This window comes from Aethalodelphis obliquidens, unplaced genomic scaffold, assembly GCF_003676395.1.
Source record: "Aethalodelphis obliquidens isolate GAN/ISIS:26980383/991018 unplaced genomic scaffold, ASM367639v1 scaffold16, whole genome shotgun sequence".
Lineage (NCBI taxonomy): Eukaryota > Metazoa > Chordata > Mammalia > Artiodactyla > Delphinidae > Aethalodelphis > Aethalodelphis obliquidens.
This window is the reverse complement of record NW_020837960.1, coordinates 33,203,295-33,231,066: the sequence shown is the minus strand read 5'-3', so window position 1 is coordinate 33,231,066 and position 27,772 is coordinate 33,203,295. Positions and strand designations below refer to the sequence as shown.

Here is a 27,772-nt window from a genome sequence, read left to right as displayed (position 1 = left end):
AAAGAGACCTTAGAAACACATCAAGTACAATCATTCACTTTTTTAGTTAACAAAATTGTATTTTAAAAAATGGCTTTCTTTTAAAATGGTGATTAATGACCAAAGTGCCAGCAATCAAAAGTTCAGATACATTTAAATACCGTTGGGATCAACCATGAACAGTTTTTAAATACAGCTAGGCTTTGGTGGGGAAAGTGGGTAGTATTAAATTCAAATTAATGAAATTCAAAAGGAAAAGTTAACTTACAAGGATCTACCATGATGGATTACAAGACCATATGATCCTGAAAACAATCTTTCCCCATATTTTTTGCTCTTCTCCTACCCTTTCTAAATAAGACTTCAGTGAACAGGACACTATGAACAGATACCTAAATGTTTAAGAAAATGCGTCTTACTAAAAAAAGGAAACTAATTTTGGAATCTCAGGTGAGATAATCAATCTACTGAAAACAGAATTCATGCACAACTTATACAAAAACATGCAAGCTGAAAAGAACCCAGAAGCACCATCAAACACAAACTTATCGTTCTTACCAATAAATTATCTATAGTAGTTTTGCACAAGTAATTTAGCCACAAATTGTTTTTTAGTGCCAAACTATATTCACCACAAAACAACATATTTTTAGACTATGACCATATTTAAATTTTTAGTAACACAACTCTAATTAATGATTGAAGCCAACATGTACTCACAATAAAGCTTTATTTTTCTGTGAAATAAACACTTCCTAGGATTACAAGCATGTGTTTGTGGTCAGTGAGCGCAGAAAAGGGCAGGAGCAGTGAAAAGGGACAAGCTTTTTGAGGTTACTACTTAGGAAAAGGAAGAGTTTTTAAAAGTAAAAGCCTCAGCAGACAAACAAGGAGCCCTCGGTGGGATGGGACTGCTTTTGAGATGTAGCAATAAAGACATCCCACCACAACTACAAACTTCACGACAATGAAGTACAAATTCACCCATAAAAGAAAGTGTGTTCTTAGTGCATAAGTATGAACAAAACACATTCTTATTGTGGAATTAGCTTGTTGAACCTAAGAATATTTTGTTTTTAAATAACTTTTTCTTCCTACAAAAATAACCATCCATAGGTTACTACTGTAATATTTGTTTACAGCTTTCCAATTTTGAAATGCAGTTATACATTATTTATTACAATACCATTACTATTAACCCAATGTACTGTTTTGTATTCTACTTTTTCCACTTTCCACTTATGAAACAGAAGGACAAATTTTCCAAAACAAGTGTCTCCTTACCAAATTTACCACTCAAAGACTTAAGAAATACATAAAAATAAATTATGCAGCATGGTTTGTGGTAATGCCAGAAGTCAAATGTCCTGGCCTTGACCCACCTAAAATTACCAGCTTTATAAGAACTAAAATTCAGTAAGATATTTTCATCATTAAAAGATAACCAAACAGTTTAATTGCTCCTTAACCTGGAAGCCCTGAAAGGATTTGAGATTAGCATCATAAACATTAATTATAGGGAAATCCCTGGCGGCCCAATGGTTAGGACTTGGCACTTTCACTGTCAGGGCCCGGGTTCGATCCCTGGTGGGGGAACTAGGATCCCACATGCCGCATGGTGTGGCCAAAAAAAAAAAAAAAAAAGATTATACTACTGTGGCTCAGAGGTGCTAATTAAGAAATTCCTGGAGAATGATGAATAGGAAGCACTGATTGTACATTAAAAGAGCAAAGCACTCTGCACAGATCAGCAAAGCACTTCTCCCTATTCACAGAGGAATCAAGCACACACCGTGTGTCTAAGACGCATTACCCGATACGTTTATTCGTTTCCACAACCATTTATCAATTAAATCTCACTAACATAAAGTGACTTGCGGAGCAGGGGCACTGAGACAGCTAGGGAAGCTCCTTCTCGGGACAGAGAAACGGAGGAAGGAAGCGGGGGAAAGGCACCCACAAGTTCTTGTCGTCCTTACCCTTGTGGACGTTCCGTCTGCCTGCTTCACACTCTAGGTGTCAGGGGTCACCCCGAGTGTGTTACCTCTTGACCCCCCTCCCTCCCCCGACGGACCAGTGCCTCCAGGGCTGCCTCTGCCTCAGGCAGGGCTGGATCTTATTTCTGTACTAGAGATGGTGATGCCAATACTTCAGAGGGTCGGAGACAAAACCTGTGGTGGGTACTGCAGAGAGGTGAGTCTCAATGAAACCAGCTGAAAGGTGACGGACTGACTAGTAAGCAGCATATATGGGGTTGTAACACTGAAGTTAACAGGGATGAAGCCAGTATAGAGTACCATTAGTACAAATCTTAGACTTCCAAGCGGCTCACGTGGCAATGCTTCTCCAGGATCATGAAGAATTCAGGTAGTATCTTAATTTTCCAAATGTAGCAAGCAAACACTTTTAATGAAACTTCCTTCATGTAAAATTTTCCAAGAGAATCATTTCTAAGGCAATGATTACATGACGTGGTGACAAGGAGAGCACCTGGACTCTGCTGAAACACACAGGGCAGGGCTCCCAGCCTACGACACTTGGGGGCAGAGCCCCAAGCCCCGATGCGCGTCTGCCCACCGCTCTGCCCAATCACTCTGTCTGTGCCTGTCACTCGCTGCTGCTGGCCACTGGACCAGCACTAACAAGCAGTCCCAAAGTGACAGCTTTCATTTTCAGTAAGTCAGAAACCAAACAATAATCGTTATCACAACTATCTCCCAATAAATTCTGAGTAACAACACTCTGCAGTCTCTTTCAATAGTGCAGAAAAAGAAGTCAGAAAATCTGCGCTCTGAGAGTCCAAGATTTATCACTTCAAGTAACTGAGAGCAAACCACTTCATCTACCTGAGCCTCGATTTTCTTATCTATGAAAAGGGCTATTACCCTGCACACTGCAGAATTCACACGATTGTCCTAACCTTCAAATCAGATAACGCAACAAAAAGTACTATGTAAATGTAGCAGGTTCTGATAAGATATAAGGTGAAGCGGCAACAGTATTCTCATCCTTATCATAAAAAATAACCTATTTTGGGGGCTTCCCTGGTGGCGCAGTGGTTGAGAGTCCGCCTGCCAATGCAGGGGACACGGGTTCGTGGCCGGGTCCGGGAAGATCCCACGTGCCGCGGAGAGGCTGGGCCCGTGAGCCATGGCCACTGAGCCTGCGCTCCGCAGAGGGAGAGGCCACAACAGTGAGAGGCCCGCGTACCGCAAAAAAAAAAAACACAGAAAAAACCTGTTTTGGCGTCTTAGTTCTTCTTGACTGTTATCTGCAATCCACCAAATTAAAATCACAAAATAAGTTATCCATTAAAAAAAATATATACTAAACTAAAGCATCACTAGAGCAATAGAGTGCATACTCACTAAACATCACCTGGATTAATAAACCAATGTTTGCCTCTGTGCCTGACACGACATTAACACAAGGGAAGGCAGAAAATGAATAAATGATGTGCTCCCTATTTTTTTCCCTACTGATGAATTTCAAAGAGAAAAGTTAAATATGTAAAACAAGTAGAAGAAATTCAATGAGGTCTCGAGGTTATGAAAGAGTCTAATATGTTTTCTTTCACTGAAGTACTAAAAAATCACAAGTTAATTCACTGGCTAACAACTGAAGTAACTGCTGTCTTCGCATTAAAAATCTTTCAGCAGAATTCTCATTTCCAGTAAAAGACACTAATTTCATGACAGTGGAAAAACACCCTTCAGAGACAGTTTGCCTTACTCTCCAGCCTACTGTCACAAGAACAAGATACTCAAACACTAACTCCAGCTGACAAAATAAAATACTCTTGTTCAGAGAGAGGACTGTCTCTTATAATAGCCTGGCTCTTACCCCAGGAGCTTTATTACCAAGAATAAACTTTATGAAAGGTTGCCATACATAAAGCAGACTTCCAGCTGCTCCTCTAAGCAAACATCAATGAGACTTGTGATAAGAGAGATTAAGTTGCTATCACGTCCGGGGCAGCACTGCAGCACACGGGGAATTTCTCACCCTCTTCTCTCTAGCATGGCAAAGAGGAAGAAAGGAGGCTTAAATGATGCGTTCAACAGCTTTAAAAGTGACTTAAATAGGCCTACTTCTTTCAAAGGAACTAAAACAAACATGAAATAGGTTAAAAATTTAGCTTAAATGCTAATTAAAATTAAAAATTTGACCACTTTCTTTGGGAAGTGAAGCCTCTGTATGTATCCCTCTGAGGTCTAACACCACTGCAAAGCAAGGTGAAGCAGCCACAGAGGGAGGACAGCCTGTGCACAAACTGGAGCAGACAGCACAGAACGTAAGAGCCGCACGAGCACTGTCCCTCTGAGAGGACATCACGATACACAGAAAACTGAATGGGGCTACAAAATACAATCTCCACAGGAAATCGTTTAACTCATAAATATCTACAGAGAACAAAGACCATAAGATACTTCTCAGAGCGTTTAAAGGAAAGCTAATACGTTGGTTATATATTTTTTAAATACTCAATTAGTTTCCGTCCATGGATAATAGTATAAATACTTTCTTCTGATTTTCAACACTTAAAATATTATTTGATAGAAAGAGATGATAGTTCATGTCCTAAGATTCTATAAACAAAGGGCTGTGAAACCACTAACTAGGGACATAAAACAAACATTCACTGAATGCTTACTAAATGCACTTAATATTGTCTTTCCTCTTCTGGGCCTGGATATTACCAGATTTATTCCACGTATTAGTAAATCACCACCTAGAGAAGTTAAACAATTTTTCAAGTTAAGTAGGTAGTAAATGGCAGAGCTAGGATTTGAACCTAAGTGTAAATCCAAAATCAAAATCTGTGTTGTATCATGTTATCCTGCCCCTAAACTCATTTAAACATGCATACTTGACTAGCATGATGCTGGACCAAAAAATACACTCTTAGAAAGCAAGCAGGAAAGCCAGACTACATACAGTTCCCAGTCAATTAGGGTTTATTGGAAGCATCATTCTAGAAGATGTGCAAGGGTAAAGTTAGTCACCTAACTTAATAATTCATGAGGTCAACCCTTTCTTTCATCCAAAAAAAACCAGAGTCAGTTATCTCTTCCTTTCAAATATCTCTTAAAATCACCTTTATAAAGAAAGTTTCTAGCCACCATTGTATCAATATTCTGATTTTACCATTTTACTTTCTTATCAAAGTTTTAAACCTCTCTCCCACTGCTATTCATGTCTCTGAGACTAAGAAAATCTTAAGTAAATTCTTGAAGCGCTCCCACAAATTCTTAACAGTCTGAGAAGAAGACAGAGAGGAAGATAGATTAAAATGTTTTACTGGTCTGTAACCTCTAACCTCATTTTTTAGACCTGCTGAATGAGCAGGAGTGGCTCCAGGCAGGAATTCTGAACTTGCCATATAAACGCAGGAATGCTTTCTGAGTTGTGTTTTCAGTGTGGTCACCAAAATAAATTCATCCAGCAATCTTGAAATTAAATTCTACCCCCCGCTACTGACTCTTACCGCTACAGAAGTTCTCAACCCTGTTAGCAGAAATTCAACTTTAAAAAACTCTTCCTGCTTTGGAATATTTCACGAGGATATTAAATTTATCCACTCCCCTCAAAGTGTATGTACTGTGAACAGAGCAAAATCCTCTCTAACTAGACAGCTACATCTGTTCCAATCATTCTCAGAACATCAGTTATTTCAGTGGCTCAAAAAAACCAATTGCCAGGTTGCAGTGGGCCTACTTTTTATGGTGGGTCAAATTACCCAGGGGAGAGGAAGCGGAGAACACAATTCCCGAGTGTGTGCTCATTCCTGAGGGGCCAGGGCTCCGGATCCTTCGGCATCCGGCTGCCAAGAAGCTACTCGTGGGGGTGAGAACAGACTGTAGAAATCCTACCTTAATACTGAAACCCCAGTCAACATGATCACCCAACTACAATCATAAAAGCAGAGATCCCAGAGTTGCTGCTTAAGTTCCTAAAGTTTAAATCCTGGTCAATCCAATGAGCTGGACTCCTTCACTGCAGATTGTCAAGTGAAACAATGTGTCACCTGACACATTACGAAGAGAGCCAAAATGATGAAGAGTAACTTGATTTAGAGCAGTAGGGGCTGGGATAATGTTTCCAAGTAGCAGCCTCCGTTCCAAGCCTTTTCCCTACGAGTTCTGGCTAGTCAGACCACCACTTGATTTTCCCTTGACCAACAGTGACGTCCCCGTTGGACTGCGCACACGGCCATTAGTTAGGCAGGAAATGCTAACAGAAATCCACGGAAATGTGAGACTACGGATGTACTGACACAATGAATGTGGGCAGCCCTGAAGCATCAGTATCTCGAGAGCAAAGCTCTTCATCAGAAATGGGAGACTATGTCTACCAATAGAGAGAATTTTGAGAGCATATAGGTTATTATTAGTAAAAAGTAGCTTCCCAATCATTTTCACCTCAAAACATTGTAAATGGAATCTTATCTGGGGACTATTTTCAACAGAGCTCCTCACTATATAAAACAAAGCCAAAATAACTCATAAAACGTAATGATTGGGCTTCCCTGGTGGCGCAGTGGTTGAGAGTCCGCCTGCCGATGCAGGGGACACGGGTTCGTGCCCCGGTCTGGGAAGATCCCACATGCCGCGGAGCAGCTGGGCCCGTGAGCCATGGCCGCTGAGCCTGCGCGTCCGGAGCCTATGCTCCTTAACGGGAGAGGCCACAGCAGTGAGAGGCCCGCGTACCGCAAAAAAAAAAAAAAAAAAAAAAAGTAATGATTCAAACATGCACATCTTCGAAGTTGTTAGTTTTAGATAAACAATTAAATTTTAGAATACTAAGATTAAGTGTTAAGAACATAAAATTAGACCTTTAGATATTAAAGTCTCTAGACTACATGGTCCAATATGGTTGCCATTAGCGACATGTGGCTATCTGAATTCAAATAAAATTTAATTAAGATTATATAAAATTAAAAATTCAGTTCCTTGGTCACACAAGTCACATTTTAAACACTCAAAATCAGCATATGGCTAGTGCCGTCCCACACATTGGAGAGGAAAGATACTGAACACTGCATCAACACAGAAGGTTCTACTGGACAGCACTACTCTCGGAAGAAACCTGCCACAAAAATGACATAGAACACAATATCTACACAATCAATAATGAAAACACAGATAGAAACATTCTGTATCTTGATTGTGTGACTGTTCACTGGTACACAGAACTGTCACAACTCACTGAAGTGTATATTTTCAATGGACGCAGTAACGCATGTAAATTACTCCTCAATAAAGTTGGTAAGGAAAATTCCAAAGGAAAAACAAAAAATACCTAGGGTAGATACAGGAAATCCTGACAACTTGCTCATTTATTCCTTCGGTGGAGACCCTGCTGGGTCACTCCCAGCAGAGTGGAGGGCAGACAGCAGGAGCGGGAAGGTGAGCACACGTCTGTGTGGCGAGGAGAGACCCAGACACTGTGAAAGGGAAGGGACGGTGTGCGCGGTCCTCCTAAAATGACCACAGCACCCTAACTCACACCACAAACAACCTAAAATCACACCACACGCCGAGGGCCCACTGAAGACACCAACCATACAGAATCGTAAGGGGTACAGCCTCACAGATATCTTTCAAATGATTAAAGAAACTGGGAAAGTGAATAGACTACCCAAAATATTTAAAGATTTAATACCTGAGAATCAGAAGAGCCAAGACTGGCACAACACTGTAAATCAACTGTAATTCAATGAAAAAAGAAAAAAAAAAAAAAGAAGAGCTAGGTATTGCCAACCCCAATTCAACATGAGTTAAATCTCACCCAGCTGATAAAAGTCAATGGTTCCAGCCAACAACCACAGCTGATCAGTAACACCAGCTCCAGCTCCTCTGGCCTCTGACAGGGCGGCCACAACCCGTCACCCTCCCAGCTGACCGGTTCTCACAGGCAGACAGGAGATGGAGAGGGGAAAAACCAACCAGGCTTCCCAGAAAACTCAGGAAGCTGACAGTCACACCTGGTAGTCATGGCATACCTTGGCCTATTAGTATTGCAACATTTAAGAATTTTTATGTCAGATATCATTTTATATTTTATTCACATTTCCATTATCACTAGTACTTGTCAAAGGTTTATTAAAAATAGGGGGAAATGTTCAACAGAAGGGAAATGGTTAAGAATATTATGGTACATTAGCTTGTAACATTTGACACCATTAAACAGGATTACGAAAACCATACGAGGTTTATGAACTTATGATGACTGTGAACACTGGCAACATAAAAAACAATCAAATGAAAAAGCAAAGTATACTGTATCTACAGTACGTACACATGTAAAAAACGGACTAGAGGAAAACATGAACAAATGGAAATTGCTTGATTTCTTAGACTGTGCCTTTTTTCTTTTATGTAGATATCCATTACTGTTGCTATAACGGTATTTGCGTAAAACAAAATAAAACTTTTAAGTATTTACGAATAGTTAGCACACTTACCACAGTGGGGTTGCCACTACTTATCAACTGGCTGACTTCATGAAAAATGCTTTTGCAGTCAATTGATTTATCTAATGATCCTCGTTTTACAATTACTGCTACTGCTAATAGAATCTGTTCCCGAACATACTTTTGGAGGCTGTAAAACATAAAAATCATTGTGAAAACTTTTACACAAATCCAATATAAAAATACTCCCCGATTTCTCACTGTGCCTGCAGCTGCTGACAGCACGGCTCACATCTGAGGTAGCGTGCTCCTGGTTATGCGCTGACTCCACAGCCAGAGACCTGGGTTCCAATCCACACTCCAGTTATTACTGGCTATGTGACCCTGGGCAAGACCGTTCACACTCAGAGCCTCAGTTTTCTCACATGTGAAATGGGGATAACAGTAACAGGGCTGTCACAAGAATTACATATTCTTAACACTGCACCCCGTGCACACTAAGCGCTACGTGAGTGTCAGCAGCTCCGGGTGGTGTTATCAGCTCACTAAGCCAGATGAACATTCTACCAGTTAAGAGCCACATTCGGACCTAATCTCCATCTCCAACCAGCAGTATCATCTTAGATCCATTCCCTTTAACGTGGAAAGGCAACATGCTAGCTAGCCAAGATACAACATTATGGAAACATACACGCTCTTCTAAACCTTTGTAAATGTTCATATCTAATGTTCATATCTGTCCCTCAGTGTGGTGGCAGAAGCACCCACCTCAGATGGAGACCTCCTACAAAGGGCCATTGGGCCACAAGGGCACACGGATTTAACTGCCTTTTCACAACGGTTTCTTAAAAAGAAGGCTCAGAAAACATAATCCTAAACTATAATCCAGCCTCTAGAATGCCGTACAGATACAACCACCACATGCCCTTGGGATAAAACCCAAATTCCCTAACACGGCTTATAAGCAGTGGGTCCCATCCCAGCCTTCCTGGGGTACTCCCAATTTACCCGCTGTCCAGAACAATGATGAATAGTGCTTTCTTTTACTCTGAAAGGTGTCCCCATTTGGACATAAACGATATGGCCACCCACTTCTAATTAGGGCCCTTCATGGCCAGGGATCTGCTCCCCTCTCATCGCAGCCCCTCCACGCACTCTCATGACCACAGCTACACCAAACCTCTTTCAGTTCCTGGCCTGTAAATGCCACTCTCTGCACGTGGCTGGTCAGTACACAGAAGGGCTCCCTCACACTTCACACAACACGAAGCGCGCCGCGCCGAGCATGCTGCTGTAGTCCCACAGAGAAGCACGCCGCCTGCTGCATAACACGCACTCACCAGACATTCATACAAACGAACGAACGTGTCTCGCTCTGTCAAGAACGAAAAGTATTCCTTCAAAACAGACTTGAAGCATTCACTAAGTGAATAAAAGCAAAGATCCTACTGTGTGCAAGAGTGTGACTTGACCAAAGGGAATATTCGTACTTTTGAGGGGACACGATAGTTTCAAACACACTGACTGCTACTAGAAATGTACACAAAGCTAGCTTTAAACATTGTTACTGGCAAAAATTATAAATTACTAGGAAAATAAATAATAATACCCAACATTTATTGAGTGCCTATGACCTGTCTTTATATAAACTAACTTCACAAAAATTAGTACACTTAATCCTCACAATCTTTTTAGTAAAGTACTATCAGTACTGTTATTCACTCCATTTAATAATCAGAAAATTAATGCACAGAGAGGTTAAATAATTTGCCCACGGTCATGGAGTTAAGTGGCAGAGGGGGACTCACAGCCCCTTTCTCAACCACTATGCCATACTGCCTTTAAAAAAGTGTGCCCTGGTGGCCCAGTGGTTAAGACTCTGCACTTCCAATGCAGGGGGTGTGGGTTTGATCCCTGGTCAGGAAACTAGATTCCACATGTCATGCGGTGTGGCCAAAAAATAAAATAAATAAAAATTAAAAAGTGTACCCTGCATTTCACTCTGTGCAAATTTTAATCACAATTAGGAGGAAAAAATAGAAAAGGAAAACTTCCATGCATGCAATGGGAAGTAGAGAACATTACGTACTTAGTATTCTACAGTATAGAATACTGTATTCTACAGTATTGTAGCATTCTACCCATGCAGAGCACCAAAAGTTTTAACTTGACTCTAATCCATTCATCGGACATTCTACAAGATTAAAATGTCTGTGTCATGAAAGACAAAAAAAAGGCAGAATTATTCTAGATTAAAAGAGACACAGGGCTTCCCTGGTGGCGCAGTGGTTGAGAGTCCGCCTGCCGATGCAGGGGACACGGGTTCGTGCCCCGGTCTGGGAAGATCCCACATGCCGCGGAGCGGCTGGGCCCGTGAGCCAAGGGAGAGGCCACAGCAGTGAGAGGCCCGCGTAGCGCCAAAAAAAAAAAAAAAAAAGGAGACACAACAACTAAATACAACATGTAATCTGAGGCTAAACCCTGGATCAAAAAAGTAACCTATAAAGGAGAAAAGGATATAAACAGCATTTTCCAGAACATTGGGAATATCAAAATATGAGGTCAGAATTATATTAAATAATATAAATATAGTAATTATATCAGGAGTATTGAGATGATCTCTTAGAAGAGACATGCTGCAGTCTTCAGGGATGTAGTATCACTGAATGCTGGCTGAGCCTCTACTAGGGAGAGGGCACGTGAGTGTTCCCAGTACTATTCCCAGTACTACTCTTTCAACTTGGCTGAAAACTTTTTTTTTCTTTTTTCCAAAATAAGAGTTTGGGGGAGTTCTCTGTGGCCTAGTAGTTAGGATTCTGGGCTTTCAGTACCATGGCCCAGGTTCAGTCCCTAGTGGGGGAACTGAGATCCCACAAGCTGCACAGCAAAAAAAAGAAAGAGTTTGGGAGACAATATATAAGTGAACTATTTCAATGTGGAACCCTACAATCAACTCTAAAATAACTCCTGAATCAAAATTATTACAGTGAGATGATTCTGGATGACACAAGAGATGACATGCATAAACACAGCTGAAACCGGCCGAGCTCAGTGGGGGGTGGAGGTGGGGCTGTGATAAATCAGCAGCTCCAGGGCAAGTTGGTATCCACCCAAAAGGGTTCATTAAACAACGGATTAAAATGTAAATAAAGGAAGAAAACCAGCATGAAGGAGAAGAGAAAGGTTTGAAATGGGGGCAAGTTTTCCTTATTCTGTTAAAATCAGAAAAAATAAGCCACACCCTCACTCAGAGATATGTATACCTGCTCATCCCTGGAACACGCTGTCCATTAAACCTGTAATGCTAATAGGCTAAGTAACACTTGGTTTTTTCCTCTCATACATTTTTCGATATGTGAAGCACTTATTAGCACTTTACTGAGTGCAAAAGTCATGCCAGTAATTATTATTAAATATCATGAACTCAGAGGCTGTCAGTGAAGTCAGCAGGAACAAAGGTATGACAGCACGCTCGAAAGTTTTATGCATCTTTATTGCCGTCAATCAACATTCCGAATTGCCAGCATTTCTGATTATGTAACATTTTCTTCACTGAGTGTGAAACTAAGTATCTATGAAAAAAGTATTCAACGGCACAAACTGCATACATACAATGTACGCTGCCTCGTCTTAGAAGACAACTTGGAATTAAGGGGACTTTAAAAAAAAAGATACAGAGTAAATGAATTTCTCCCAAAGTTGTACGGCTAATAGTTTTCCTCATTTGTTTTTAAATCATACAAGCAATGAATACATACAATCTTGTAAATTTTTTAAACAATACGTGTATAATATAAAAAGAAAATTCACTTTCATCCCATTCCTCAAATCTGATCCCCTATCCAAAAAAAATCATTAAAGAATCTGGTACTTTTTCTTCTACAACCTTTTCAATGCACGTTTCTATGTATTGACACATATATATACATGTAACGTTTGGTTTGATAATGGTGCCTGATCTCCCCTCACCCTCCTGGCTACTCACTTACGTCTTATAATACATACCAAGAACCAAAAGAAGATCAAGTTAAGTATAAAGGATTTTCGACAGAGTCAAAGATCAACTTTTATTTATAACCAAAATCCCGGAACTAAACAACAACAAAAAACCCTAACATCGAAGCACAATCTCTTCAAAAAAAAAAAACCCAGTGACACAAGCTTAAATTAAAAAGTATTCTTTCATTAAGTCCCCAAACAACCTACAATCGTGTGTGGGTTTTTAAAATACAAGCCCACAAAGAGCTTAACCATAAATGTCAATCATTAAAAAGTAAAGGAAAAAGCATCCCAAAGGATGGCTCAGGGAAGCGTCTGGCGGCGCCTCCCCTGCGCACTTACTGAGGCCTCTGTAAGACGTAGGTTAAGAGGAATGTGCGCAGTGACTCGACGCTCCCTCTCTCCAGGAGGATCCACTCGCGGACAACGGCCTCCATGACGGCTGTGGCAGCTTGAAAGAGGACGTAGTCTACCTTACTCGTTTCTAAGGAGGAAACAGACACCTTCTTCAAACAGCAGCTCACCTTCCCCTGAACATTCTGCATTTCTTAATTTTAAAGAGAACTTTCAGACAAGGAATGAGATGGTTACCTGTTCCTTTTTTATCCAGTGACCTTTGCTCTAGCACCACAAAGAGGTTAGTTCCTCTCAGAAGACACCTCAGGCAGGTGGCAGCTAATCACCGATCACAATTTTCACAAACTTTCCTCACCTCTCTTCAACTGTTACTTCCAAAGCATGAAGAACTAAAAAATAACACAGCTTTAAAAAAAATAAAATAAAAATATAAAGCAATCAGAAAATTTCCTAAGAGATTCTCACCCTGTGCAAAACAGAACTTTGTATCAGAAAAGTATCTAATAAACTAGTCTTTGAACATTACTATCTGCGAGGAGCCATGCTGTCAAAATATGTTTGTTCAGTAATTAATTAAGCTTTCAGCAGGATGGCCCATCTCCAATAGCAAGTTCAGAAATAAACACAATCATGTTCATTTTCTCAAAATGTTAAAAAAAAGGGGGGGGGGGATCACATTTACACAAGGTGAGAAGTTCTTGTGCATTTTCTGATTGCAATACTGATCAAACTGAGTAAAATCCCAAAGCTACACTCAGAAAGATCCAGCTTTAACTAGCAAGTTACAGTATCCGAACTAAGAACTGAATCAGGAGGGGAAAAAAATAGAAAATTAACATACTGAAGAAATATTTTACATTAATTTTCTATTTTTTCTTTAATTCAGCAATACCACTACAATCAGTTTCCAAATAGCATTATCAAAAGGGAGAAACAGTCAAAATGAAGTCAAGAAAAAGCAGAAATTTTTTGAAGCTCTACAAAATAACCATCATGCGAAACCCATGCAGAGTGTGATTCAACTCCTGGGTATTTGCCAAGATCACTAGACAGGAGTGCCTGGAAGCCCGAGAAATACCTCTAGGCACAGAATAACACCTTCAAGAACTTCTCAGAAGAGTATGAAGATACAGGCAGGCACATCATTTTCTCTCCATTTCAAGCACAGATCATTTAAAAATATTACAAGTGATCTTGACACAATTTTCTATAAAAATGTGCGAGAAAAGGTATGCCTACATCAATTCCTATCACACTAGACTGCAGCACGGGAGTTTTGAACATATTAAAACTAGTAAGAGGAACCAATCTGGACCTTTATTTTTTTTTAAGTTTGATTAGTCCATGCCATCTTAACATGAATTCTAATTGAGATGGTAATCAGAACTCACAAAAATTTAGAAACCTTAAAATATAATGAATAAATAAAGCAACAGCTTCCAAAAATGTAAACCTATTATAAAAAGATGTGTTTAAAGTTCCAGGAGAAAAACAAAAAGTGTTTTATTCAAAGAGGACTGGAAACAGAAACCAGTTCTATCTATTTTGCTCACTAAGGAGAAATATGGTACTGCCTCATAAAGGTAATTCAAATCATCTCTTATTATAAACCTCTTCTTGAAAGAAAATGATGGTTGTTTGCCTATCTGTACTTTCTACTGAAATCGTAAACATTTTAAGGACCTGAAATTCTTAACCATGGATTTTAACAAGGAAGCAAAATTGTAGGGACTCATAGAATTTTAGAAATAGAACTTCGAAGATCATCTAATCCGATCCCTGCACTTGACTGTGAGAGGAAACTGCAGCCCGCGTGGCTGGGTGGTGTCCTCTGGTGACACGCGCCTTGCCCTAAGCGCAGGTGCCAACTAGACAAGGCCCAGCACATACTCCTGCTTCTCGTGAGCAAGGAAACACGCTCCTGTCTAACTCCCTGTGCTTACAGCCTAGCTTTTTTCTGCCCCCTCCCCTTTTTTGCAAGGGTCAGTAGGGGTACAATTACAGAAAGTAAATCACATTCAGAAGTTTTCAAGATACCTCTTTTCCTTAGATTTCTCTGTCTGGTATCAATGAAGATCTCTAAATTACTATTCCTATAAGAAACTGTCTCTAAGAATGGAGGAATCTGAAAAAAAGAAGCCAGATTCCAAAATTAAAAGTTTTCCTAACCTAATAAATTACACTTTCTCATAAAAACTGCCATTGGCCTTCATAGACTGCACTTAAACACAACAGAAATGTGCAGAAGATGCTCGCCGGAGCTCCGGAAGCCTGCCAGCGGAGGATGAGGACTTGACACAGACAGGAGCCTTATTCTTGCTTCCTGCTGGAAAGATGCTCCAAATTGCAAGGTCCTTGTGCAGAACTCACAGTTCATCTAGAATTCTAATACTCTTAGGGATGATTTCCCACTGACTAGGACACTGTTTAGACAACAGTTTAGTTTAAGCCACTTTAGCAGGAAGCTTTCACTTCCTACCACAGTAACTCTTTAATAATAATTACGTAAATAAAATTCACACACATCTTGTCGGCCATCTGAATTCGAGCCAGGAAGACTAAAGCGAGAGTGAAAGTAAGGGCCAAGAGGAAGAGCACTGCGTTCTGGCTTCCGGCAACTACGCTCCCCTCTCCGGCCCTGGGGCTCCTGTCCAAAGCAGAGGCAACGTAAGCTGCACAGTGACACACGCAAGCACACCAACAGTAATGGAATAAGTCTCAGGCTCGTTCTGTTTTGTCTCGGCTACCTCCAAGATAAGAAACGAAAGAAATCCTTTTCTCCCTGAGAAAAGGGCAAAAGGAAGCTGCTAAGTTAGCTCCAGAAGTGCTGGACCGACCCCTCAAGGTCTGGGGGTATTTCTTTAACAAGAGCAGAATTCACAGGTTTTTTGAAGGAACACCTGACCCTATAAAACTGGTAAATTCCTAAGTGCCAAAGACTTCTGAGGCCAAGAGGTCTGAAAGTGCTCTTCTAACAAAACGCACAAGCATGCAACATGCACACGCACGCACGTACACAAACACACAGAAAAGAGCAAAGAAATTAAAACTACAGTGAAAACAAAAGAATAAGACGAGAAAGAAATGAGATAAAATGAGAAACATAATAAAACTTAAGTTAGAAGTGGGAAGGAAGAATTTTAAGAGGCCAGAAAAGGGAAGCATCCAAGAGAAAGTCTCCCCTCATTAGAATCTATCACCCAGACATTCTATAAAAATGACTTATAATCCCGAAATAAGAATGTGAAAATTCTGGATTGCGATCGACTGCCACGTGCATGAGAAGTCTTCTTAGAGGAATTAACCTTTCTGGGCTGGTGGCAACTGAGTAAGGAGTTAAGATTTTCTGTGAAGTTTAGATGTAAACATTAATGTAACACAAGGCTTTGCAGTACATTAATGATTATGCTTATTTCACATGCACCCAACCTTTTAAACAGTTAATGTCTCAAAACCCAAACTGCTTCCAATAGCGCGGCTGGAACTAGCAATACTATTCTTTAGAAATTTTTATCAGGAAAACAAAAGTATTCTAAAACAAGCTCACATCATAACAAAGCAATAGTTCTTCATAAAATATACATACTCTAAAAAGGAAAGAGTGGTATAAACAAATACACTCTAATAACATACTTATCACTTAGATCGGGTATTTCCAGCTAGCACAGAAGGACAACTGAGTCACAGTCAGTCGGAAGTCAGATGAAACACCGCTGGGACCCTGTTTATGCAGCGAGGGCACAGCCACAAGAGCCAGACTCAGATCATCTGAGGTTTCTACATCTATTAATGCTCAGCAGTTTCAAGGCAGTAAGGATGAAGTAAGGCTCCCTTAAATTCTTAATGATGTTTAGTTTTGCTTCTTTTAATTTAACACTGAGTTATTCTCCACAAGATAACAAATTTCCTTAGTGCCAGAAGCAAATTCAACCGAGTATAAAAACAGACTACTCAAAAAAACCCGAAAAACAAAAATCCCCGCCTCATTTAGAATTAAAGGTGGTTATTAAACTGCTTCTCTAATGTAAGATCTAACTCCTGAAGGAGACAAGGCCGCCTTTACCGCCGATGCTAGCTCCGTGCAGAGGACAGAGCATTTTTCAAAGGCCATCTGAAATGAAGTAACGGGGCAATGACATTTACATGACTGTTCACAAAGTGCTTTCATATGTTACTACATCTGCACCTCACTACGACTTAAGACAGTCAAGTCCATTTAAGGCAAACGACATCATTATGCCCATTTCACAGATGAAAAAAGGGCCTGAGAGGTGAAGTGACTTCCTCAAGCTGCTTCCAGGCCGCAGGCACCCTGGCGCCCGGCCCTGCCCACTGAGCCCCACAGTCCTCGCCCCAGCCCTGAGCTGGAGAGCACTCTGCACACAGAGCTGGAATGGCAGGCTGTTTCCATCCAGAAACCAGAGTGCTGGTGGCTACGGATTAGTCTTCCTAAAAGCACAAGGATAAAAGGTCAGATAGTTTAGTTTCTAACACTCAACTAACCAATTCTGTGGTCATGGACAACTCAAATAGCCTCCTTTTCTAAGCCTTCAATATGGGTTACAAAAAAAGTGGCTCCAATTAAGAAAAACAGCCAACAATTATCAGATTATAAAATAACAATAACCAATGAAATCTCTCTTAACTATTATTGAAAAATACCTAAGAGGCAGAGAAAATGCCATCTCTGAATAAGTTATGACTTCTGTGATAATTTTTAAAGGAAAGAGATCACTTCCATACATATGTCAGACATAAGGTACTCACAAAACATTTTTTACAAGACTTAAAAATCAATGCTTCATTTTAGGACATACGATGAAGATCCTACACATAACTAACCAATATTCACTAAGCGAGCTGAGTACAAACTACATGGTTTTTAAAAAATGATGAAAAAACAACTAAAAGAAACTGTAGAAACCCCCCAAAATAATCTTAATTTCAAAACACTGGAATACGTTATAGTACATTTCCTGTAAGTGATATCATACTTGAAAACAACAGAAAAAACATTAGATTTTCCTCCCACCATTAACAGCCTTGATATTACGGTCAATAATAAAACAACTTATTGAATGTTTTATTTAAGGAAGAAAAATCCAAAGCAAAATCAGAGTTTTCTCTCTGGCTTTATGGAATATCTTTAAAGCCACTTCAGTGGAATGATTATTAATGGAAAATTATAACTGTACAAACCTGCTTATTTTTAAAGGAATTTAAAATATCTAAAGTTCAAGATAGAGAAACTAGGTATTTTTAAAGTAAACACTTACCCAAAATATGCTTGCAAACTGCAAATGGTGATTTTGATTTCCTAAATGATAAGAATATATGCTCAGCATGCTGGCGCTGCTCAGTGTTAACCATGGAAGGTGGTGCCTTGAGATTTAAAAACAAACACAAACACAGAGCACACTTGTTTAATAAGGAAGCTTGAACAATAGCAATCCTTTTACCCACAACAAGAGAAATACTTTCACTTTCAGGGGACTACGGGAGTACAAATTCTTGCTTAATTTTTCTTAAGTAACTATAGTATTTAACTTCATGATAAATATTTAAAATACAGTTTCAGGGAAAAGAAACAAATTCCTGACAAGGTTTGGATCAGAATCCTTTCAAGTTGCCTACATTTAAGAAAGATATATTTATTTAACATCTTTTTGTAATTTTTTAAAAAAACATAGCCTACTCACTGCCTTTTATTCCGAAATATACCACTCCATCTAAACTGACCAAGTTCAAATAATTTCTATTCTTCAGCCCTGGTGAAAATGAATCCAAAATTACTAAAAATTGAACTTCTAAAAACAATCCTTTAAGATAGAAATATTATCAGATAATTCTACCTCTAGTTTTCTAAAATCACTATTAAACCAGAAAAATTAGGAACAGCGAAGTTTGGAGTTTACCAAACTCCTTTCTGAATAATCAATTAATCAGCCAGAAAAGCCAGCCTTCTCTCTCAACAAAAACAGCTCCTAAAAGTCTGCTCAGGTTTTTAAATTCCATTTTGTTCTAACAGTCTTTCTTCCAAAGATAATACTCTTCTGAACAGCGCTACCTAAAATATACATTACTAAAATATACTTTCAAAGGTTATCTTTGACCTTACTGAGACCCATCTGAAGAGAAGGAGAAGAGATTGCTTATACAGCATACAGATCAAAATATCAGATTTCTCAATTTGGGAGGGGAGGGGAGGGTGAGGGGAGTTGGCAGGAAAATAAACCTTTGTTATTGTAACCAATATAAAGTGGGGAAATCATCATTTCAACTGTATTCAAAGACTCTGGAAGATGAAAAACATAACCAGGTATATTAGATTAATATTCATTACAAACTATATCAATTATGCAACATTAGTTACTCTACTTTCAGTTAAAATAGAAAAAAAAGAAGTAAATCCAAGAAAAATTAACTTTGATTCTCTTGCCTAAAGGAATTCTTATAAATAGCTAAAGCCAGTTCAGACTACTATTCCTAATGATATAGCACCCTCTACAGCTCTCTAGATAAAAATGAAAATATTTCCATTAAAGAACTACGTTAAATAGATAACAAGGATTCACTGTACAGCACAGGGAATTACGGCCATTATCTTGTAATAACCTATAATGGAATATAATCTACAAAAATACTGAGTATGGGGGCTTCCCTGCTGGTGCAGTGGTTAAGAATCCACCTGCCAATGCAGGGGACACAGGTTTGATCCCTGGTCCGGAAAGATCCCACATGCCGCGAAGCAACTAAGCCCATGTGTCACAACCACTGAAGCCTGCGCGCCTAGAGCCCGTGCTCTGCAACAAGAGAAACCACACCGCAATGAGAAGCCCGCGCACTACAACAAAGAGTAGCCCCCGCTCGCTGCAACTAGAGAAAGCCCGCGAGCAGCAACGAAGACCCAATGCAGCCAAAATTAAATAAAATAAATAATTTATTAAAAAGATAAATAAGAAATGATAAAATCACCTAGAAAAGTAATACAATAACAAAACAAAAATAAATCAGCACTATTACATTATCCTCAACTTTTTTACTACGTTGCTCAGAGTATAACATGATCTTTCAGCAAGGTATAAATGAAATCTGGGAACACCATCTTTGTAGTCTTTTTTTTTTTAAGGTTTCATTGAAGAGTGTTGGGAATTGAGAATTTTCTACCCATAATGACAAAGAGAAAAAAACTGATAAGGAAAGGCATTTCACAATTAAGAGATAAGTCAGAAGCTGAATGCAAAAAGACATACAGCAGCACACTAAACCTGCACTGTCCGAAACAGCAGCCACTAGCCACATTTGTTAAAATTAAATTAAACAAAAAAAAATTCAGTTCCTTGGCTGCACTGGCCACATTTCAAGTGCTTAATAGCACTCGTGTCTGGTGGCTACCACACTGGACAACACAGATTCAGAACATTCCTATCACTGCAGAAAGTTTTAACAGACAAACTCCATTAACGATGATAAAACTAATCATGTAAGTGTAACCTCAGAACTTGAGTCTTGAGATACTGATATTCTAGATCAGTGGTTCTCAACTGAGGCAACTTTGTCCCACAAGGGACATCTAGCAATGTCTGGAGACATTTCTGGTTGCCACACTGGGGAGTGCTATTGGCAACTAGCGTATAAAGGGCAGGGACACTGCTAAACATCCTACAATGCACAACCCAGCCCAAAACACCAACAGTGACAAAGCTGAGAAACCCTGCCCCAGGTGAATTTTCTCAAGCTCAAGAATCAGTGAATGAACAATATACTTCCAAGGACAAAAAGGAAACATGCTATTCTCATCCAGTCAGTCATTACGCTAGAATTACTTTATTACCCAATATTCTGTGACAATAACTGGAACCAGCTTGTTTTGCTAAAAGGATATGACAGTATTTTTTACTCTCTTACGATATCTGTGTAAAAAGTTTGCTCGATACAGTTCATTAAAGGATAAATGCTAAAGGCAGGTGTGTATACAAAGATAATTAAAAAAAGTAATTGTCTCGCTCATTCTAACTGGTGTCTATAAATCTAAAAATAAAAATGACTCACAATTAGGAAGCAAAAAATATGGTCATCTTCTGTTCATCAATATTATATGCCATTGGGACCTCCCTGGTGGCGCAGTGGTTAAGAATCCGCCTACCAATGCAGGGAACATGGGTTCGAGCCCTGGTCCAGGAAGATCCCACATGCCACGGAGCAACTGAGCCTGTGCACCACAACTACTCAGCCTACGCTCTAGAGCCCGCGAGCCACAACTACTGAGCCCACGTGCCACAACTACTGAGCCCACGCGCCTAGAGCCCGTGCTCCCCAACAAGAGAAGGCACTGCAATGAGAAGCCCGCGCACCGCAACAAAGAGTAGCCCCCACTTGCTGCAACTAGAGAAAGCCCGCGCGCAGCAACGAAGACCCAACACAGACATACATACGTACATAAATAAATAAAATATTAAATGCCATCAATGTTTTCAAAAGTATTGTTTTGATGATTCTAAAGCAGGAAAAAGAATCAGAATAATAAGCGAAAATGTATTAAAGATTCATCTGATGTCTAGAATCAGTACTACATTTTGAGGGTGAGAATGTAACAACCAGGAGTAGAGACAGGACCCATGAAGAGTATTTGAAACCTGGACTCAATATTTACAGAGCAGAAGATGAACGCAAAGAGATACAGTCACACTCCAGACTCGCGCAGCCCAATATGGCAGTCCCTACCCCCACTGACTATGTAAATTAATTAAAGTAAAAAATTCAGTTCCTCCTCTGCACAAGGCACGTTTCAAGAGCTCAACACCTACATGTGGCTACTGGCCACCACACTGGAGAGTGCAGATATAGAAGGCGCTACTCTTGAAGAAAGTTAATTAATTCAACAAATATTTACAGAGTGCTTACTATAAGGTCACCTAGATTCACATGATGTGACGCGATGTCATGTGATAGATTAATGTATGAAACAACTGCCTCACCCCTGGAGCGCTGACTATGTACGAGGCGCTGCTCTCAACACTGTCCTCTTAAGGTAAGGGAAATCATTTAATCTACACATTAACTCCCTGGAAATAATTATTTTCCTAGTTTAGAGAAGAAGAAACAGACGCATAGAGGTTAAGTGACTTGCCAAATGTCACACAGCTAGTCACGGGGTGGAGTCAAGAGGAATGCAAACAGTCTGGCTCCAGACTCTCTATGTTCTCCTGCTGCTCAATTCCTAAATGTCAACACTGCTCCATGTGTGCTGCCTAGTCTAGCAATAGGGGGATTTTTCTAACATCTTATCTATCATACTACCGTTGTTTTCTAATTAGTTCTCTAATTCCTGCCACAAATCCACAAAATATAGATAGACCAGCAAGATTGGGGTCAAATAATTTTATATTAAAACATGGATATATTATGGACTAGAATAAAATTTCTATTAACCTTTTCTGAAATATTTTATTTATTTGGCTGTGCCAGGTCTTAGTTGCATAGTTGCAGCACGTGGGATCTAGTTCCCTGACTATGGATCGAACCCGGGCCCCCTGCATTGGGAGCGTGGTGTCTTAACCACTGGACCACCAGTGAAGTCCCTCTATTAACTTTTTAAGATAAAAATTGAGAAATTTTAGCTTATACAAGCTGTTTTGGTGTACTCCCTAGCTCCCGCCAAATATATATTCACTCTCTTTTTACCATAAGAGTCACCTTAGCAGTAAAACAAATTTTAAGAATATTAATATATTCCCTTCCACCCTGGCTTTGTTCAGAGTCTCATCATCTCTTTGCAGAACAACTTAACAGCCTCCTAACTGGTCTTCCACCTCACAAATTGCTTCCCTCAGATGAGATTTTCACACTGCTGTCAGAGTGAAACCACAGAACTGACATGTCACACTACAGGGTGAGTCCAAGCTAATTATTGTGCAAATAAGACCTTACATAGCCCAGCCCCTGCCTATTTCTCTAGGCTCATCTCCCTTCCCCCTTTATTCATTTCTTTCATTCAACAAATATTACCAAGCAACTACTATGTGCAAACAAGGTCCCTAAACTAACACATACTAGCATCTAGCTAGGGAGACCAACATTCATTAATTAACCACACAAATAAATGTAAAATTCCAGATGGGGCAGGTGTTATCTAAGTATAGGACAGGTGAGTCTCACCTTTCTGAGAAGCTAAGGCAGGCTTTCCTGAGAAAGCGACTATGGGGAGACCTGAAGGATCAGGTGAGAGAGAGGAAGAGCGTTTTAGGCAGAGGGAACAGTGTATGAAAGGTTCTGTGACAGGACCAAGGACAGGAGAGGGAAGGATGGAGAAAGAACTAGTGTGGCTGATGCAGAAAAAAAGATGGGAGAAGGGTCCTCAGAAGCTGGAAATATGGGCTTCCCTGGTGGCGCAGTGGGTGAGAATCCGCCTGCCAATGCAGGGGTCACAGGTTCCATCCCTGCTCCGGGAAGATCCCACATGCCACGGAGCAACTAAGCCCGTGTGCCACAACTACTGAGCCTGCGCTCTAGAGCCCTCAAGCCACAACTACTGAGCCCGCACTCCTAGAGCCCGTGCCCTGCAACGAGAGAAGCCACCACAATGAGAAGCCCGCGCGCTGCAACGAAGAGTAGCCCCCGCTCACCGCAACTGGAGAAAACCCGCGCACAGCAGCAAAGACCCAACACAGCCAAAAATAAATAAATAAAATAAATTAAAAAAAAAAAAAAAAAAAAGGAAGAAGCTGGAAAGATAAAAACTTATCCAAAGCCTCACAAAGGGAAAGCAGTAATAAAACTTCAGTTCAAACCTGGGTAATCTGTCTCTGGAACCCTTCCCTTACAGCATATTTCCATCCACAAATTACGAACAAATGTCCACTATGTGCCAGGCAATGTGCTAGATGCTTCAGACACAACAGTGAGTCACTGATAAACAAAAACAAACAGAATCCATGTTCCCAAGGAGCTTACAATCCAGCAGAGAAGTCAATCATATAATCAAATAAGCAGCAGAAAACTGTGGATGCCATCAATGTTAGTAAAGCAGATGGCGCCACGGGAAGAGAATTTAACCTAGTTCCGAGCGGTCAGACTTTCCTGTCAAAGCAAACACCTACACTGAGATCTGAAAAATTAAATGTCAACTAGGCAAAAGAGGGAGAAGGGTGTTCTAAGCCAAGGGAATCCATGCGTGTAAGGTTCATGAAGGAGAGAGCAGATCCAACGTGTGGACGGATGCCCAGTCTGCGCAGCCCAAGGCCAGCTTCCTCAATGTGTGACCGGGGCAGTAGCATGGGGCCCAACTCTCCACAGGGCCCCATGCTTAATGCAATACTCTGCGCTCGCCATCCTGAAATTCTTAATCATTTTATCTCTGAACCTGTGTTTTGTAAGCGAAGCCCAATGGGACAATGGAGCGTGCATGGGAGTAGTGAGGACAGGATGGTGGCCAGGCACACGTGCACGTGTCTCGAGGCAGCCTGGGGCACCGGGTCAAGGTGGCTAGGGTGGGAGCTGGGCCCAAGCAGGCAGCAGCACCCGGACCCATGGCGAGGCCAGCTTGCATCTCCCTCCCCAGAGCCCATCCCTGAGGCACCTGCACAGACATTAACTCTCCAGCCTGAGCACTGTGACAGGAAGTCAGTAAACTTTCTCAGTAAACTACAAAACAAAAATGTACACACGGACACCACAATAAAGCATTTCAGGGAGTTATCAGAATTTTTCAAAAAGTTTGATTCTTCTCTCTGGAGACTTCCCTAGCGGCGCAGTGGTTAAGACTCTGTGCTCCCAATTCAGGGGGCCCGGGTTCAACCCCTAGTCAGGGAACTAGATCCCACATGCCACAACTAAGGAGCTGGCAAGATGCAACTAAGGAGCCCACCTGCCGCAACTAAGACCCAGTGCAACCAAATAATAAACAAATATTTTTTAAAAAGAATCTCTGATTTTCAAACTGCTACAGCAAAGCAAACATCTACAGGTTTAGAAATAGAAATTAAATTCAGAGATTGTCACACTCAATGGAGAAGAATGCTATTTTAACATAAAGCTCTGTATGAACCATTTATTAATGAGGAAGACAATTTTACTTTTTTCCTACAATTGAAGATACAACCACAGGATACATAAATGGGCGTTTTTAATTACATACAAATCATTAAGCTACTTGTGGTTTCTTGTATAACCTCTGCAAGTAACAATAACTGTCACCGGAACATTAAAATATTCATAAATTTACACCTAAAATTAAATTCAAACTCACATGAAACTGATTTATGTGAAGAGTTCAATCTTTTTAGAAAAAATGTTCTGCAAGAATCATGAGCTGTAAATGTACTACAATTTACACTTGTAAATAATTATCATCTTCCCTCTGAATCCACAGGTTCCACATCTGAGGATTCAACCAACTACAGATGGAAAATATTTGGGGAAAAAATTCCAGAAAGTTCCAAAAAGCAAAACTTAAATTTGGGACTTCCCTCGAGGTCCAGTGGTTAAGATTCCACACTTCCACTGCAGGGGGCACGGGTCTGATCCCTGGTCAGGGAACTAAGACCCCGCATGCCATGCGGCACAGCCAAAAAATTAAAAAACAAACAAAAAAAACTATCACATATTAGACCCACATTTCTTGAAAGTTCCATAATATTCCACTATACAGAGTACCACGTTTTATTTACCACAATTTCTTCCAAGTAGACATGCACACTGTTTCAGTTCTTTGCTACAGCAAGGTATATAGACACTACAGTAAGTGCTTTTCCCATATGCAAGTATTTCGGGAGGCTGAGTGAAGGGGCAGAAGTGGAACAGCTGGGTCAGAGGGCATGCAGACTTTCAAGGCTCCTGTAACACACCTCCAGACCATCTCCCAAACGTGCAGCCTGCTATGCGTCCACACACGCTGTCCATCTCCATACATCCACAGCCTGAAATATCGTCTCAATCACAGGTCTGTTTCTGCACTATTCTATTCCAACTTCCCATTCTTTTTCCACGCCAGCACCACAACCCTGCAATTACTGTAGCTTCTGAATACATTTCAATATAACGGGTACAAACTCCCCCAAACCCTCCTTTCTTCTTTTTCTTAACGTTTTTTGTTACTGTCATGCAATATTCTTCCAGATAATATATATTTTCTAATTAATCAGTCAAGATTTTCTCCCACCTCAAAAAAGGGTGAGGAGGGAAGAGGGATTTTTACTAATATTACATTCAGTATATAGCCTAATGAGGAAGGAACTGCCACCTTAACCAGATTAACTCTTTGAATTGAGGAACACAACCTTCATTTAATTCAGATCTTCTTTTACATTCTTCAAATAAGCTGTCTAGTTTTTGTCACAAAAATGTTGTATATTTCTTATTAAATAGTGTCCTACAGTTTATTCCTCCAGTTTTTATTCTTAACAGAATGAGATTTTTTTCCATTTTCAGGCTGACCATTGTTGGTATAAAGGAAATCTTACAATTGGTTTATTTGCCTTATATCTGGCCACCTTACCAAACAACTATTGGTTCTAGTAATAGTCTTTTAGTTAATTTCCTTGGATTTCTTCTTTCTGAATATCACCTGCAAATTATGATCTTTTTACTTTTCTTTCCGATATTTACTTATTTGGCTGCACTGGGTCTTCGTTGCAGCATGCAGATCTTTAGTTGCGGTAGGCAGAATCTTTTTTTTTCTTTTTTGTAGTTGCAGCATGCAGGATCTTTAGTTACGGCGTGTGAACTCTTAGTTGCAACATGTGGGATCTAGTTCCCTGAAGAGGGATCGAACCCCGGGCCCCTGCATTGGGAGCACGGAGTCTTAGCCACTGGACCACCAGGGAAGTCCCTTATTTCTTTTTCTTATCTTACTGTATCAGCTAGGCCCTCCCCTTCAGAAAGTGTTGAATAATAGTTTTATTAGAACTCCCTCTTTTACTCGTAAGACTATCTCCATTTACTGGTGGTTTCAAATAATTATTTTTATCATATGTTTATCATTTCCTAATTTATTGAATTTTTAATCATAAAATGCTGTTAAATTTTATCAGCTGCCTTTTAGGTTATCTATGGATGATTTCAAATGTCTTTCACATTTCTTCTTTGGATCACTGGTTATATTCCAGTTAGCTGAGTTTGACACAAATCCAACTGCAAAATACGAATTTAATTAAACTGAATTTTAAATAAAAATTTCCCGTTACCTAGTTTTTTGAGAAAAAGAACTGTTAGTGCCAGTCTAATATCTAGCGCCACAGCAGAGATGAAAAGACAAGGTTGAAATAAATAAAAATGCTTACACGATACAATCAATCTTTTCAATATGAAAAGTAAACTCTATAAGCAAAATTATTAATTTTATGACGTGCACTATTGATCGCACGCACACACACATACAAAAAGCATTATACCTTATACATAGAAGGGGCTCAGGAAACACAAAATAAATGCTCAACTAGTCCCCAAACACACTGCACTTGGTTCTCTCAGGCCTTCACACAAATATATCCCTCTACCTGGGACACCCCTATCCAACTGGAGAACTCCAATTTGTCCTTCATGTCTCCGCTTAAGGATCACCTAGGTTTTGAGAAGCCCTCTCTAGGTCCCATCTCAGCCTCAGATAGACGTCCCTCCTCTGTACTCTCACAGAGCAGCAGCATATGCTCCTATTATAACATCACCTAATACTCGCTAATAGTTTTGCCTTTCTTCCCCATTAGACTTCTGTTCTCCTTGAAAACAAGGCCTGTTTCTCCTGTCTCCTCAGCATACACAGCATCGTGCCCAGCACACGTGTACTGCAGAAATGCTGCAGAATAAGTGAATCAAACAAGATGGTAAGGATTGCTCTGCAGCACATTTTTGCAGATGCTTTTAAAATGTTAACCAAATTCCAAAATAAAAGCCATGAAAACCAATCATGAATCTCTCTCATTGAAGTTGCATTTAGATTTATTAAAATCCATTCCAGCTTTAAAACAAATATATGAAATTACTTTCCTATAAAGTATCAATTAACATATGTGCTCTGCATTATTT

The 27,772-nt window shown here is 40.1% G+C and overlaps 1 protein-coding gene across 6 annotated transcripts in view; it reads right to left on the bottom strand.

The window, feature by feature from the left end:
* The window catches only part of XPO4 (exportin 4), a 103,873-nt gene that overhangs the window by 71,018 nt on the left and 5,083 nt on the right, over nucleotides 1-27,772 (bottom strand). For 5 of the 6 annotated variants that reach the window (XM_027116721.1, XM_027116718.1, XM_027116719.1 and 2 more), the window contains exons 2-4: nucleotides 18,028-18,133; nucleotides 12,737-12,878; nucleotides 8,447-8,585 (exon numbers count right to left, since the gene is read on the bottom strand). In XM_027116721.1, coding sequence (XP_026972522.1) covers nucleotides 8,447-8,585; nucleotides 12,737-12,878; nucleotides 18,028-18,133 — 387 coding nt within the window. Of the gene's footprint in view, nucleotides 1-8,446; nucleotides 8,586-12,736; nucleotides 12,879-12,985; nucleotides 13,141-18,027; nucleotides 18,135-27,772 lie in introns of those variants that run through there. The other variant, XM_027116720.1, reaches the window with a different exon arrangement.